Raw genomic sequence first — 16,490 nt, 5'->3', positions numbered from 1 at the left:
GTCCTTTAAGTTCCTTGGAGCCATCATCTCCAAGGACCTTAAATGGGGGGGGGGGGGCTACCATCGACTCCACAGTCAAAAAGGCCCAACAGAGGATGTACTTCCTGCGGCAGCTGAGGAAGCACAATCTGCCTCAGGCAATGATGGTCCAATTCTATACGGACATTGTAGGGTCCGTCCTCACCTTCTCCATCATGGTCTGGTTTGGCTCGGCCACCAAGCACGACATCCGGAGGCTGCAGCGAATCTTTCGATCAACTGAGAAGGTTGTTGGTTGCCACCTTCCCCCTATTGACGAACTGTACACTGAAAGGGCCAGGAAGCGAGCGGGTAAGATCATCTTTGACCCCTCTCACCTTGGCCACAAACCCTTTCAAGCATTTCTCTCTGGAAGGCAACTCCGGACTGTCAAAGTTGCCACAGCCAGGCGTAAAAACAGTTTTGTTTTCACGAGCAGTAGCTCTACTCAATAACCAAAAATCTGTAGTCTCATTTTGCTCTGGTATATTATTTCATACACATGTTTAATATAATTTTTTTAAATTAATGTTTTAATGTTTTATGTTTTATTCTTAATGGTTTACTGAATGCCATGTTGTTACTTGCGAGCGGAGCACCAAGGCAAATCCTTGTATGTGTACACACTTGGCCAATAAACTTATTCATTCATTCATTCATTCTTATTCGCTGGAATTGATGAGAGGGGACCTTATAGAAACGTATAAAATTCTTATGGATAAGCGAGTTTGGTATTCCGACTGCGTATGCCCAGGTCATAGATCACTCTGTATAAACATAGCTGGAAGCAATACAGCTGTGTACATATAGAACTTCATTGCATCCGTATTTTCCAGCTTTGATTCTTCAAGGTGAGAAAATACTGCTTACAAACGGTGAACTAGTTGTATTTATTGTTCCTTTGTACAAAGCTACGATGATTTTGTTGTTTTTATTGCTTTATGCTTCGGTGAGTGAGTGGGCCTGTGGTCGGGGCCGGGTCTCCGGCGCTGCATGCGCTGTTGATTGCTGCTGGGCTGTCCCCGTCCTCTCCCGGGAATCCCGCCCCTGTCCGGGGTGACCGGAGGTGTCCGGGGTGGCCCTGGGCTGGCGGGGCGCCGGCTCGGACTTGCAGCCAGCATGGTGGGGAGGCGCTAGCTCCGGCTTGGCTCTGCTCCGGCTCCCGGGCGAGCCAGGGATTGTCGGTTGGCCCCCTCAGTGCCGGCGGGTGCCGAGCGCCAGTCATAGGCGGGGATGCGCACGGGGTGCTGCGGTGGCTCGGCAGGTCAGGCAACATCTCTGGAGAAGGGTCTCGATCTGAAACGTCACCCATACCTTTTCTCCGGGGATGCTACCTGTCCAGCTGAGTTGCTGCAGCGATTTGTGTGTGTCCCCATTGATGGTTGGTGTTCGGCTTTTGCCGACGCCGGGGGGTTTGGCCGGCAGCCGCTGTGTGGGACGGGTGGTGCGGCTGGCGATCCCCAACCATCGGGGAGCGAATTCCTCGGGAGTTGGAGCAGGGAATGTGCTGAAGTTGGCACTTCTTCCCCGCGCAGGCAGTGGGCCGCTGCTCTGTCGGTCTGGGGTCGCGTCGGATGGGGATGGGACATTCGAGTGGGGGGGGGGCTGTCCAGTGGCGGTACGTGAGCTTGTGGCGCCGGCGAACTAGGTTCGATCCTGGCTGCGGATGAGGTGCAGGTCTGTGCACGTAGTAGCCGAGAATGTCTCTCCGCCGGTCCATTCTCTCCCGTCTCACTCTCTCGCTGTTACACCCGCTCTCCCGCTACCTGGCACCCACGTCCCTCAGATTAAATATATTTGTACACATTAATTATGAATAAAGATAAGAATTTTGTAAACAGTTTGTTCAGCCAGCGCTTCGTTCGCTTTTTCTTTATAGCGACTGACCTTTGACAAATCACATGATTCCTTATGTTTTTCGGAATACTGAACTCGCTTATTGGGCAGGCTAGATGCAGGAAAATTTTTCCCGATGTTGGGGGATTCCAGAACTAGGGATCACAGTTTAAGAATAAGGGGCAGGCCATTTAGGACTGAGATGAGAAACACTTTTTCACCCAGAGAGTTGTGAATCTGTGGAATTTTCTACCACAGAAGGCAGTGGAGGCCAATTCAATGGATGTTTTCAAGAGAGAGATTTAGCTCTTAGTAGCAATGTTACAAAATTTTGAGATTTTAAAAATCAAGTCTGTAATTTATCCCATCAGATAAAGCATAAAAATAAGTTTAATTTGACACCTAATTCACTTTCATATCTCAAGTATTTAAAAAGTTATGGCCATTTTCATACTGGGAAATGAGCATCTTGTTCCCTATTGATTTTCTATGGACATAACAAAAAAGCTGTGATCAGTGAACAGTCAAAAGCCCATAACTTTCTTAAAAATTAAGAGAACTGAATGAAATTTTCAGTTATCATAGATTGAAGCATTCTGAAACAAATATAAAATAATCTTACTTGGATGACCTGAAATTAAAGCATATAATTAGTTAGTTACCTAATTGTAGCTAATTTCAGACTTCAATTACTAGATCTAAACATCTATCCATTTCTTAATAAATGATTAACATTTTTAAATAGCCTAAATGTCCAAATAATATTCACAAATAATTCACAATAAAACATGATTTTTAAATCTCATTTACATTAATTTATAGGCCAAATGGAAGGAATTTAGTGTTTAATTGCTGTAAATAAATGCCCATTTAAATCAGCTTTCCAGTGGGTCCCTGTGGAACGCGCTGGTTTAGAACGTTCACATTGCGGTAGATTTGTGCCCCAAATGCCGAGAAAAATACTGCGCGATATAATGGGCCCAAATTGAGCTACTCGCAATATTAAACTTAGTATAAAGGGATCTTTAGAAGCCCTTTTTAATGTAAAAATATACAACCTAACTTCTGCTATTTGCTTTATGAGACCCTGCGGTTGCTGGCGGTCGCGGGTTTAGAGATTGATTTTTAAACTACTATAACTATTATTCAAGGCCTTTAAACCTAATAATAGCTTTTGCGACGGGGTCTTCCAGCGATTTTTCGTTAATAATTAACTAGGCTGAACATTTTCGATTGGAACAGCTTAGAGAAAATCGCGTTTTAAACCCGCCCCCTCTAAACGGCGCCAAAATCGCGCACACCCTCAGCAGCAGATCTTCAACGACGCTTCAGGTAGGCTTTGCAACATACCTACTCTTAGGGCTAACGGAATCAAGGGATAAAGGGCTACAGATTTTGGATGATCAGCCATGATCATATTGAATGGCAGTGCTGGCTCAAAGGGCCGAATGGCCTACTCCTGCACCTATTTTCTATGTTTCTAAGATGGTTATGATGATTGAAGGCAAATCATTTCTGACTAACCATAATGCAACTGCACTTCACATGGATTTGGCAAGGCCACCAGCATCATCAAGGACGGGTCTAACCCCGGTCACTCCCTGTTCTCCTTTCTCCCATCAGGTAAACGGTATAGAAGTTTGGAAATGCACATCTCCAGATTCAGGACAGTTTATTTCCAGCCATTATCAGTCAACAGAATCACCCCCCCCCCCCTCCCCCGGTGCTGACCACTTGACCTCTCCCTTCCACCGCCATTTGCTCCTCCTTCTCCCCGAGTTGCTGACATATTCTATCTTGGAATTCTGCCTGACCCGCTAAGTTACTCCAGCACTTTGTGTATCTTCTGTGTATTAACCATCATCTGCAATACTTTGTTTCGCTGAACACTTACACTTGGCCCGTCAAGGCCTACTGGATTTCATGGTGGCTAACCATTTCAACTCCCCTTCCCATATTGAACTTTCTGTCCTAGGCCTCCTCCATTGTCAGAGTAAAGCCACGCGCCAATTTGAGGAACAGCACATCATATTCCGCTTGGTCAGCTTACAACCCAGCAGTAGGAGTTATGAACTCTCTAAATTTAGGTTACTTCTACAAACACCTCCCTCCCCCCTCCTCTATTAAAGTCCATTAACTTTTAGCACTGAAATCTACAAGTATAAAACATTACACACCAAACCTACAGAGCAATACAAGTGTTTGATGGCTTTAATTAATGCCTCCATCTCGGAAAAGTCAGCCAACAACTGACGAAAATCAGCCAACAGCTGACGAAAAGCTAATAAGTGGTTAGGAACTGCCAATAGGCTTAATAATCTCAAAAACATGTACGTTCAATGTGAATTTTTAATGCTGAAGCATTAACTGCTTCCCCATTTAAAATAGTTCTGCTGAAAGGAATGGACAGAATGATTGAAAACAGTTGAAAGCCTAGGACCTCATCATCTCAAATGTCTAGCATATTTTGACAGTTCCATAATAAGAAATCACAACCAATTTTTGCAGGAAGCAAATTGACAAATTTTCAAAACAGAGCTTCCTAGCTATTTTCAAATAATCATCAAATGTTTCTTAAAGCATTTTTATTCTCTTAAGATTTAGTAAGAAATATCATGCACAAATAGGTATTGTTGGATACACTGCCATTTGTAAGATAAAATACAATCTACAGCTCAAATAATTCTACCTAGGGATTAACATTTCAGAGGTTCAGCCAGAGATTATGTGCATGGATCTTGAATTTCATCATCTCCCTGTGGCACAATAGCTTATTCTTACTTCTTTTCCTATTTATTCTTTGAAGGGTCAGGAAAGCTTAGCTTCCCGGTGCATTCATTTCATCTTTGCACTGAGTAGCGACCCAACGACCCAGATAACTTGCTGATTTTGGTTTTCCAGTCACCTGATTTTGAATCCTGTTAAAATGATATTAATTAAATGCTGCCCCTCTTGGCTAACAACTGATATAATTTAAAGGTGTCATGACCAGTTGTCTAAACATCAAATATTTTACGATGAGTGTAGGAAGGGTTTAGCCAACAAAATAAACCACTGAAAATTTACAATCCAATTAGAGTCTTAGAGTGAAACAGTGTGGAAACAGGCCCTTCAGCCCAACTTGCCCACACCGGCCAACATGTCCCAGCTATACTTGTCTCACCTGCCATTGTTTGGTCCATATCCCTCCAAACCTGTCCAATCCATGTACCTGTCTAACTGTTTCTTAAATGTTGGGATAGTCCCTGCCTCAACTACCACCTCTGTGGCAGCTTGTTCCATACACCCACCACACTTTGTGTGAAAACGTTACCCCTCATGCTCCTATTAAATCTATTAAGGCTTTAGTGATGACCAAATGTTATTTCATTCTTTCCTCTGGAATGGTGAATAAATAGTAATAAATGCCATCAATTCCCTTTGTAATAAATGCCATCAATTCCCTGTCCCTCTTGCTCTACTCCAGGTTTTTCTCCCCAATTTGTAGTCTTTACTAGACTAAGTGGGACCTGTTGGGTCCCAGTATCACACAGGACGGCTGGTCCCCCAACGCAATATTCCACCTCTTGAAAATTTGACAAAATTGGATTTTACAATGCACAAAAAAAAATGCAGCTGATTCAACTTTGTAACGAGAGAAAATACAGGTATTTCAAATTGATGACTTCTAATTTCCTTTGAGGATTGGAGACCAGGGATGGGTTTTTTCCGTTAACACTAATTAGCTATACCACAAATTACATTACATAATTATAATGAAAGGCAGACAAAGAATGTTATCAATCACATTTAACCATTACAACAAAGATAAAATATGGAAACATAGAAACATAGAAAATAGGTGCAGGAGTAGGCCATTCGGCCCTTCAAGCATGCACCGCCATTCAATATGATCATGGCTGATCATCCAACTCAGTATCCTGTACCTACCTTCTCTCCATACCCCCTGATACCTTTAGCCACAAGGGCCACATCCAACTCCCTCTTAAATATAGCCAATGAACTGGCCTCAACTACCTTCTGTGGCAGAGAATTCCAGAGATTCACCACTTTCTATGTGAAAAATGTTTTTCTCATCTCGGTCCCAAAAGATTTCCCCCTTATCCTTAAACTGTGACCCCTTGTTCTGGACTTCCCCAACATCGGGAACAATCTTCCTGCATCTAGCCTGTCCAACCCCTTAAGAATTTTGTACGTTTCTATAAGATCCCCCCTCAATCTTCTAAATTCTAGCGAGTAGAAGCCGAGTCCAGCCAGTCTTTCTTCATATGAAAGTCCTGACATCCCAGGAATCAGTCTGGTGAAACATTCTATTGTGATTTTCAGAAAATTACACAAAAGGTGCACATTTGAAAGCCCACAGTGACAGGAAGCACAATCGCAGCTTCAGATTGAAAGATATTTTTTAGGAAGATAAGAAAGAAAACAAAATAAAGGGAACAAATTCAGGGGATTGGAGCTTAAACAGCTTAAGTTTCTGGAAAGGTATAGTGCGGAGAGTGGATGGCATGTGCTCTCCTGTAGAGTAGAACGTCAACGCGGTCATGAGGAATAAGTCTCAGCAGGAACGCAGCGGAAGAACAGAAATTTGGGGCAAGGGGGTCAATAATTCTAGAGACTGTCAGCGCTATTAATCAGATCAATGTCCCCAATAACGCTTAGTTGGACGTTCGGCAGCTGTGGCAGGGCTTCCTACAAGGTGAAACTAAGGGGCAGCTCAAGCAACAGCGAGGCATCAGTCCCGGATGTGCCCAATGCGTTCTACACATTCGATAGGGAGAAGACTGATGTGCCTCCTTTGACACCATAGCCCCTGATGACATTGTAATCGCAGCCACCGAGGACGATGTCAGAAGATCCTTCATGAGAGTGAACCCTCGGAAACCGCCTGGACCTGACCACGTCCTTAAAATCTGCAGAGATCAACTGGCAGGAGTTTTTGTGGGAATCTTCACCCTCTCATTAGTGAGATCTGAGGTTCCCACGAACTTTAAAGGCCATCAATAATACCAGTCCCCAAGAAGAGCAAGGTGACATGTCTCAATGACTACTAATCAGTGGCACATACATCTGTGGAGATGAGGTGCTTTGAGAGGTTGGTTATGGCGCATATCAACTCCTACCTTAGCAAGAACCTGGATTCACAACACTTTGCCAAACACCATAATAGATCAACAGGGAATATTCCTGGGACTGGCTCTTCATTCTGCATTGGACCACTTGGACATAAGAACACATGCATCAGGCTGTTGTTCACAAACTGCTACTCGACATTTAACATCATCATCCCCTCCAAACTTATCACCAGGCTCAGGGAACGGAGTCTCTCTTCTGAATCCTTTGCAATCCTCTACTTCCTCATCAACAGAACACAACAGTACGAATCGGCAACAGCATTTCCTCCACGATAACTGTCAAATAAGGGGCACATCAAAGCTGTGTGTTCACCCCCACTCTAAACCCATGACTGTATAGTCAGACACAGTTAAACCCCGCCTTTACATTCGCTGACCTCACCACCGTAGATAGACGAATTACGGGTAATGAGTAAGAATATAGGAAGGAGATCGATCATCTGAATGAATAGTGCCAGAACAATAACCTTGCTCTCAATGTCAGTAAGTTCAAGGAGCTGATTGTTGATTTAGAAGAGGAAGGCTGAGGTTCCACAAACCTGTCCTCCAACATAGTGGAGAGAGTAAACAACTTCAAGTTCCTGAGTGTGCATACCTCTAAAGGTTTGTCCTGGGGCCAGCAAATTGATGCAATGATAAAGAAAGCCCATCAACACCTCTAGCTCCTTCGAATATTAAAGAGATTCGGTGCATCAACAAATATTCTCTTGAACATGTACAGGAGTACTATACATAACATATTAACTGGCTACATCATGCCCTGGTTCAACAACTTGAACTCCCAGGAACAAAGAAGATTACAAACAGTAGTGGATACCATCTGGTCCTCATGAGCACTGTCACCCCACCATCGAAGGGGCCTATAGGAGGTGCAGCCAGTATCATCAATGACCCACACCACCCTGGCCACATTCTCAGTTTACTCCTACCATCAGGAAGAAGATAAAGTTAAAAAAAATATGACCTCCAGGTTCAGGAACAACTTCTTCCCAACAACTATCAGGCAATTGAACGCTACGAACACCGACTAAACTACTAATTGTCTTTGGACTGTTTATGCACTAATAATCTGTTTATTTATTTATTTTGTTGTTGTCTATATGTACTGTGTTTACAGACCTGTTACGCCGCTGCAAATAAGAATTTCACTGTTCTGATTTTTTTGGTACAGATGACAATTATAGGGTCTCAACTCGAAATGTCACATTTTGTATCTATCCTTTCTTTTGATTGTTTTGCCAGCTTCCTCAAATCAATAGGATTAGAGCTACCCTTGGAATTTCTGCACTAAACCATCATGAATCCATTAGAAAACATCTTTATCATGTAATTTACGAAAACCTGATTGTAATTAGGTATGATCTGTTATGTGCTAGATTTTTTTGGTTTTTGAAGCACAATATCCAAATTGTCTGAGGATCACATTTGTGTAATAGCATCATTAATCCACAGTGTGGCAGTAGAAACACTGGCAACACGCTGTCGGAGCTGCAGTTCCATGCATTGTCTGTAACAACTCACAACCTCTAAGCATGTCTTTAAACAAGGTCGGAAGAAAAAATACAGTGCAGTGCCTGGAACAATCAAATGAGCTCCTCACAACATCCTCAAATCTTCATGTCAGTATCTGCTGACATGAAAAGTCTCATTTGTCTTTCACAAGTTCGAAATATCTTCAAGTGCTTCACAAATAATTACTTTTAAAGTGAAAATGCAAAACTTCCAGGTGCATAAAATCTTAAATAAACACAGAAAATACTAGGAATACTCAGCACATCAGGTGGCAAATGTGAAAAGAGAAATAGCTTTGTTGCTGAGTGTTTCTAACATTTTCTCTTTTTATGTTTGAAGTGGAAGAATTAGTACGATTTAAGAAGTGTGATTATTAATTGGGACTGAAGTTGGCTCACCGACATTGTCCCTGGGATAATTGGAAAAGGGCAGAGGAGCCAATAAAACAAAATATAGACAATAGACAATAGGTGCAGGAGTAGGCCTTTCGGCCCTTTGAGCCAGCACCGCAATTCTATGTGATCATGGCTGATCATCCCCAATTAGTACCCCCTTCCTGCCTTCTCCCCATATCCCCTGACTCCGCTATCTTTAAGAGCCCTATCTAGCTCTCTCTTGAAAGTATCCAGAGAACCGGCCTCCACCGCCCTCTGAGGCAGAGAATTCCACAGACAAAATATATAAATGAATAACTAAAATGGAAAGAAACAAATCAAAACAATCAATTTACAAGTCAGGCACAAATTGTTGGAGTAACTCAGCGGGTCAGACATAATCGTTACTCCAGAGGTGCTGCCTAACCCACTGAGTTACTACAGTATTTTGTCTTTTTTTGTAAACCAACACCTGCAGTTCATTGATTAAATAGTTTAAAAGGAGTGAATGGTTCCACTATTTTACACCAATATTGTCTGACTCTGATATATACTTCCTTCAGCTTTCCTCCAATGGCCTCATTGCATCTTTGAAGTGTCATTGCAACTTTGAAGGTTAATTGCCGGGATGGCGGGACTGTCATATGCTGAGAGAATGGAGCGGCTGGGCTTGTACACTCTGGAGTTTAGAAGGATGAGAGGGTATCTTATTGAAACATATAAGATTGTTAAGGGTTTGGACACGCTAGCGGCAGGAAACATGTTCCCAATGTTGGGGGAGTCCAGAACCAGGGGCCATAGTTTAAGAGTAAGGGGCAAGCCATTGAGAACGGAGACGAGGAAACACTTTTTCACACAGAGAGTTGTGTGTCTGGAATTCTCTGCCTCAGAGGGCGGTGGAGGCCGCTTCTCTGGGTACTTTCAAGAGAGAGCTAGATAGGGCTGTTAAAGATAGCGGAGTCAAGGGATATGGGGAGAAGGCAGGAACGGGGTACTGATTGGGGATGATCAGCCATGATCACATTGAATGGCGGTGCTGGCTCGAAGGGCCGAATGGCCTACTCCTGCACCTATTGTCTATAAACAGATGAGGAAGTCGAGGATCCAATTGCAGAGGGATATGCAGAGACCCAGTTTTGTGAGCTTGTGAACCAGCTTTTTAGTATCAAAAACTATTTATTGAATTACGATCAGGATACAAAGCAAAACCATGATAACACACCCACCACCAAAGTACAAAATCACCAAATTATCTAGACACTAAATTTTCAAACAACTATGATACAATCCGTACAAATATACTAAATAACTACTATACAACTATGTCCCTCTCTAACACAACCCGGGCACGGACGTAACCCCGAAAAAGGGGCAAGCGTCTGGCTCGGGCAAAGCCCTCTTCCGTCTTGCACCGTGACTTGCAGATGGCCAGCTTGGCCAGGCCTTGGAGCAACCCGCCCAGGACATCTTCGGCCCTACCCACTCCCTAGATCCCGTCACCAGTCCTTCGGTCGCTGACAGCAGAACCGCTCCTCCCCCTATGGGCCCCCGGTGTGCCTTGCCCCCTGGACCCTGGCTACAAGGGATACTCTACTGGTCCTTAGGTAACCAGCTTTTGTTTTTAAATGTATTGATTATATTAAAATATAATATTTACAATATAATAAAGCAAAACCGAACCTAAATAAACTACTATACAACTATTTTATAATCCTTGTCAAGGATACATTCATAGAAACATAGAAACATAGAAAATAGGTGCAGGAGTAGGCCATTCGGCCCTTCGAGCCTGCACCGCCATTCAATATGATCATGGCTGATCATCCAACTCAATATCCCATCCCTGCCTTCTCTCCATACCCCCTGATCCCTTTAGCCACAAGGGCCACATCTAACTCCCTCTTAAATAAAGCCAATGAACTGGCCTCAACTACCTTCTGTGGCAGAGAATTCCACAGATTCAGCACTCTCTGTGTAAAAAATGATTTTCTCATCTCGGTCCTAAAAGACTTCCCTCTTATCCTTAAACTGTGACCCCTAGTTCTGGACTTCCCCAACATCGGGAATAATCTTCCTGCATCTAGCCTGTCCGACCCCTTAAGAATTTTGTAAGTTTCTATAAGATCCCCCCTCAATCTTCTAAATTCTAGCGTGTACAAGCCAAGTCTATCCAGTCTTACTTCATATGAAAGTCCTGCCATCCCAGGAATCAGTCTGGTGAACCTTCTCTGTACTCCCTCTATGGCAAGAATGTCTTTCCTCAGATTAGGAGACCAAAACTGTACGCAATACTCCAGGTGTGGTCTCACCAAGACCCTGTACAACTGCAATAGAACCTCCCTGCTCTTATACTCAAATCCTTTTGCTATGAATGCTAACATACCATTTGCTTTCTTCACTGCCTGCTGCACCTGCATGCCTACTTTCAATGACTGGTGTACCATGACACCCAGGTCTCGTTGCATCTCCCCTTTCCCTAATCGGCCACGATTCAGATAATAGTCTACTTTCCTGTATTTGCCACCAAAGTGGGTAACCTCACATTTATCCACATTATACTGCATCTGCCATGTATTTGCCCACTCACCCAACCTATCAAATCACCTTGCAGCCTCCTAGCATCCTCCTCACAGCTAACACTGCCCCCCAGCATTGTGTCATCCGCAAACGTGGAGATGTCGCATTCAATTCCCTCGTCCAGATCATTAATATATATTGTAAATAGCTGGGGTCCCAGCACTGAGCCTTGCGTTACCCCACTAGTCACTGCCTGCCATTCTGAAAAGGACCCGTTTACTCCTACTCTTTGCTTCCTGTCTGCCAGCCAGTTCTCTATCCACATCAATACTGAACCCCCAGCACCGTGTGCTTTAAGTTTGCATACTAATCTCTTATGTGGGACCTTGTCGAAAGCCTTCTGGAAGTCCAGATATAACACATCCACTGGTTCTCAACCCCCCGTGGTGCCCAGCGGTCCCGGAACTCCCCCAGGGTGCCCGTGGACAGCGTGTAGTCCCTCTCTAACACCACCCGGGCACGGACGTATCCCCGGAAAAAGGGGCAGGCAGCCGGCTCGGGCAGAGCCTTCTTCTGCCTGGCGCCGTGACCCGCGGATGGCCAGCTTGGCCAGGCCCAGGAGCAACCCAACCAGGACATCTTCAGCCCTATCCCTCTCCCCTATGCACAGGATGAGGATGGTGTGTGAGAAATGCAGCCATAAGGCAAGGAGCAGCCCCTTTAGATAATGGAACAGGGGCTGCAGCCTCACACACTCCATATACACGTGGTACACAGACTCTTCCAGCCCGCAACAGTGGCAGGCGGCTGGCGAGTCTGTGAACCGCGAGAGAAACAGGTTGCGGGGCAGGTAACCAGCTTGGAGGGGATGATGGTATTGACCGCCGAGCTGTAGTCTATAAACAACAGCCTGACTCAAGTGTTTTTATTGTCCAAGTGGTCCACTGCGGAGTGTAGAGCCAGTGAGAATGCATCCTCCATTGGCCTGTTGTGACGGTAGGCAAACTGTAGTGGGTCGAGGATCTTATTGAAGTAGGAGTTGATATCCACCATAACCAACCTCTCAAAGCACTTCATCACCACAAATGTTAGTGCCACTGGTCGATAGTCGTTGAGGCACGTCACCTTACTCTTCTTGGGCACCGGTATTATTGATGCCCTCTTAAAGCAGGTGGGAACCTCAGACCTCAGTAGTGAGAGATCGAAAATATCTGCAAAAACCCCAGACAGTTGGTCCGCACAGGTTTTGAAAACTCGACCGGGTATACCATCACGTCCAGGAGATTTCCGAGGGTTCACCCCCTGAAGGATCTTCTGACGTCTGCCTCTGTGACTGTAATGCCATCGGGGCGTATGGGGGCTCGGGATGGCATATCAGTGTTCTCCTACCAAAGCATGCGTAGAACACATTGAGCTCATCAGGGAGTGATGCTTCGCTGTCGCTTGAGCTGCCTCCTGGTTTTGCCTTGTAGGAGGTGATGGCATTCAAGCCCTGCCACTGTTGCCGAACATCTGCCTCATCCTCCAGCTTAGAGCAGAAGTCCCTTTTGGCCTTTTTGATGGCCTTGTCAAGTTCGTATCTGGACTTCTTATAGACCTCTGCGTCACCAGACCTGAATGCCCGGGATATGGTCTTCAGAAGAATGCGGATCTCCTGGTTCATCCAAGGCTTCTGGTTAAGAAACACTTGGAAGGTTTTTGTTTAGATGCAGTCCTCCACACATATCCTTGTGAAGTCTGTAACAACTGTGGCAAATTCATTCAGGTCTGTTGTCGAATCCTTGAACATTGCCCAGTCTACTGAGTCCAAGCAGTCCTGTAGTTGTTCCACCTGATTTTTTTCAGGTTTGTTGAAGTCCCCGGCTATGGTGGTAAAGGCTTCGGGGTACGCAGTCTGGTGCTTGTTGACCACGGCGTGCAGCTCCTCCAATGCAAGACGGATGTCTGCCTGGGGTGGGATGTAGACCGCGGTCAGGATGATGGAGGTGAATTCCCTCGGGAGGTAGAAGGGGTGGCAGATGTTCTCTGCCAGATGTTTCAGGAGCGGAGAGCAGGAGTTGGACAGAACTGTCATGTCTGAGCACCACGAAGAGTTGACCATGAGGCAGACACCCCCCCCCCCCCCTCCTCCCTTTCCCAAATGCATACGATGGATGGAGAAACATGCAAGGCTGGACGGTCTCTACGGAAAGCGGTGGAGATGGTGATGTGGCTAGTGGTGGGATCCCGTTGGTGGTGACGAAAATGTTGGAAGATTATGTAGGCGACAGCTGATGGGGTGGAAGGTGAGGACTAGGGGGACGCTGTCCATGTTATGACTGGGGGGAGGGGGAGGGGGAGTAAGAGCAGAGCTGTGGGATATCAGGGAGACTCAAGTGAGAGCCTCATCTATGATGGAAGAGGGGAACCCCCGTTCCCTGAAAAATGAGAACATCTCCAATGTCCTGGTATGGAATACCTCATCGGGCGCAGATGCGGAATTATCAGAAGAATTGGGAGTAGGGGATAGAGTCTTTGTAGGAAGCAGGGTGGGAAGACGTTTAGTCTAGATAGCAGGGTTTTTTAATAGACGTCAGTTGATAGTCTGTCTCCTGTGAAGGAGTCGGTGAGATCAAGAAGCAGTGGGGAGATGTCGGAAATGGTCCAAGTGAATCTGAGTGCAGGATGGAAATCAGTAGTAAAATTAATGAAGTGAGTTCTGCATGGGTACAGGTGGTAGCACCAATGCGGCCGTCAATGTAGCAGAGGTAGAGTTCAGGGATAGGGCCAGTGTATGCCTGGAACAGTGATTGTTCGGCGTACCCTACAAAGAGGCAGGCATAGCTGGGGCCCATGCGAGTGCCCATAGCTATGCCTTGCATTTGGAGGAAGTGGGAGAAGTCAAAGGAGAAGTTGTTATGGGTAAGGACCACGATACGATAGAACTTTATTCATCCCCGGAGGGAAATTGGTCTGCCAACAGTAACATGCAAGGTACACAAAAATTTGAAATTAACATTAAATTAAAAGTTAAAAAAAAGAAAGAGACAAACGACCGTTGGCAGGCTGCCGTGTGCACAGCGCCTTCACCGGAACGAACGAACAAACAAACAAACAGGCTCTGCTAAGTGGAGGAGTGTGTTAGTAGAGGGAGTTGGCTGGTTCAGCGGTTGAGAAAGAAACTGAGGACTTTAAGACCTTCCTGGTGGGGGATGTAGGTGTAGAGTGACTGAAAATCCATAGTAAAGATGAGGGAGTGGGGGCCTGGAAAACGGGAGTCATTAAAAAGACAAAGGGCATGTGAGGTGCCTTGGACATTGGTTAGGAGGGATTGGATCAGGATGGAGTCGAGGTATGTGGAAATTAATTCAGTGGTACTGGAGCAAACAGAAACAATGGGCCTGCCAGGGCAGTTCTGTTTATGGATTTTGGGGAGAAGATAAAACCGGGCCGTGCAGGGCTAGGGAGCGATAAAGTTGGAGGCTTTGGGGAATGGGGGTTCCCCTCTTCCATCATAGATATCCTGCAGCTCCGCTCTTGCTCCCCCTCCCCAGTCGAAACAAGGACAGAGTTCCCCAAGTCCTTACCTTTCACCCCATCAACTGTCGCATACAGCACATAATCCTCCAACATTTTCGCCACCTCCAACGGGAGCCCACAACTAGCCACATCTTCCCATCTCATCGCCTTTCCGCAAAGACCGTTCTCTTCGCAACTCCCTGGTCAACTCGTCCCTTACCACCCAAACCACCCCCTCCCCAGGTACTTTCCCCTGCAACCGCAGAAGATGCAACACCTGTCCCTATACCTCCCCCCTCGACTCTGTTCAAGGACCCCGACAGTCTTTTCAGATGAGGCCGACTTTCACTTGCACCTCCTCCAACCTTATCTACTGTATCCGCTGTTCCAGGTGTGGACTCCTATATATCAGCGAGACTGAGCACAGGCTCGGTGATCATTTCACTGAATACCTCCACTCAGTACGTCTACACCTGCCTGATCTCCCAGTTGCGAAACACTTTAACTGCCCCTCCCATTCCCACACTGACTTTTCTGTCCTGGGCCTCCTCCATTGCTAGAGTGAGGCCCAGCGCAAACTGGAGGAACAGCACCTCATATTTTGCTGGGGCAGCTTACATCCCAGCAGTATGAACATTGACTTCTCTAACTTCAAGTAACCCATGCTTTCCCTCTCTCTCCATCGCTCCCCCTTCCCAATTCTCCGACCAGTCTTCCTGTGTCCGACTACATTTTATCTCTGTTTGCTTTGTTGTTAGCTTCTCGCAGCTAATAATGATCTATTCTACATTTTCCTTCAGCTTAATTCCCTTTGTCCTATTTTCACACCTCACACTTCCTTATCTACGTATCTCCCTCTCCTCTGACATCAGTTTGAAGAAGGGTCTTGACAAACCACGTCACCCATTCCCTCTCTCCAGAGATGATGCCTGTTCTTCTGTGTTACTCCAACATTTTGTGTCCATCTTCGGTTTAAACCAGCATCTACAGTTCTTTCCTACACATGGAGTAACTCAGGAAGTTACTTCCTGCACAGGTACATGGATAGGACAGGTTTGGAGGAATATGGACCAAACGCAGGCAGGTGGGCTAGTATCCCTCCAAACCGGTCTTATCCATGTACCTCCAAATTGGCCCGCAACCAACTTATCTGTCCATTGTCAATGGCAGACTTATCAGACAAGTAAAAGCCTTAGAGAACCAAAGGACAATGATGGGATGTTTTTTGGACAATAACCTATTTTTCGTCAACATTAGGCAACTAGCAACCGATTACTTTATAAAGCACATTCTGAGGGACATTAATTCATTCAACAGAAAACAATGTGAAACAATGACATTATTAAACTCACGTTTTCTATAACAAATGTCCACTCCTTGTCTTCAAATTCTTCAGCATGCGGATCCTGGAAAGAAATAATAGGATTCAATTATTATTGAATACTTCTACTTTTTTTTCTTAAAACCCATGTAATATTAATAAAACACAAATTTTAAGAAGTAACCCAGAACCTCAGCAAAAATGGGGGAAGGAAAATGACAACAGTGTTAGGCAGGAGATGGGGGAAACACATTGGGAGCAGCCATTATTGAATAGGTC

The 16,490-nt window shown here is 45.3% G+C and overlaps 1 protein-coding gene across 4 annotated transcripts in view; it reads right to left on the bottom strand.

Moving 5' to 3' along the window:
• The window catches only part of ehbp1 (EH domain binding protein 1), a 351,647-nt gene that overhangs the window by 288,359 nt on the left and 46,798 nt on the right, over positions 1-16,490 (bottom strand). For all 4 annotated transcript variants that reach the window (XM_033026308.1, XM_033026305.1, XM_033026307.1 and 1 more), the window contains exon 5: positions 16,243-16,296. In XM_033026308.1, coding sequence (XP_032882199.1) covers positions 16,243-16,296 — 54 coding nt within the window. The remainder of the gene's footprint in view (positions 1-16,242; positions 16,297-16,490) is intronic.

Source organism: Amblyraja radiata, chromosome 8 (assembly GCF_010909765.2).
Source record: "Amblyraja radiata isolate CabotCenter1 chromosome 8, sAmbRad1.1.pri, whole genome shotgun sequence".
NCBI lineage: Eukaryota > Metazoa > Chordata > Chondrichthyes > Rajiformes > Rajidae > Amblyraja > Amblyraja radiata.
Note: the sequence above shows the minus strand (reverse complement) of the source record. Positions and strands in the feature narration are given on the sequence as shown.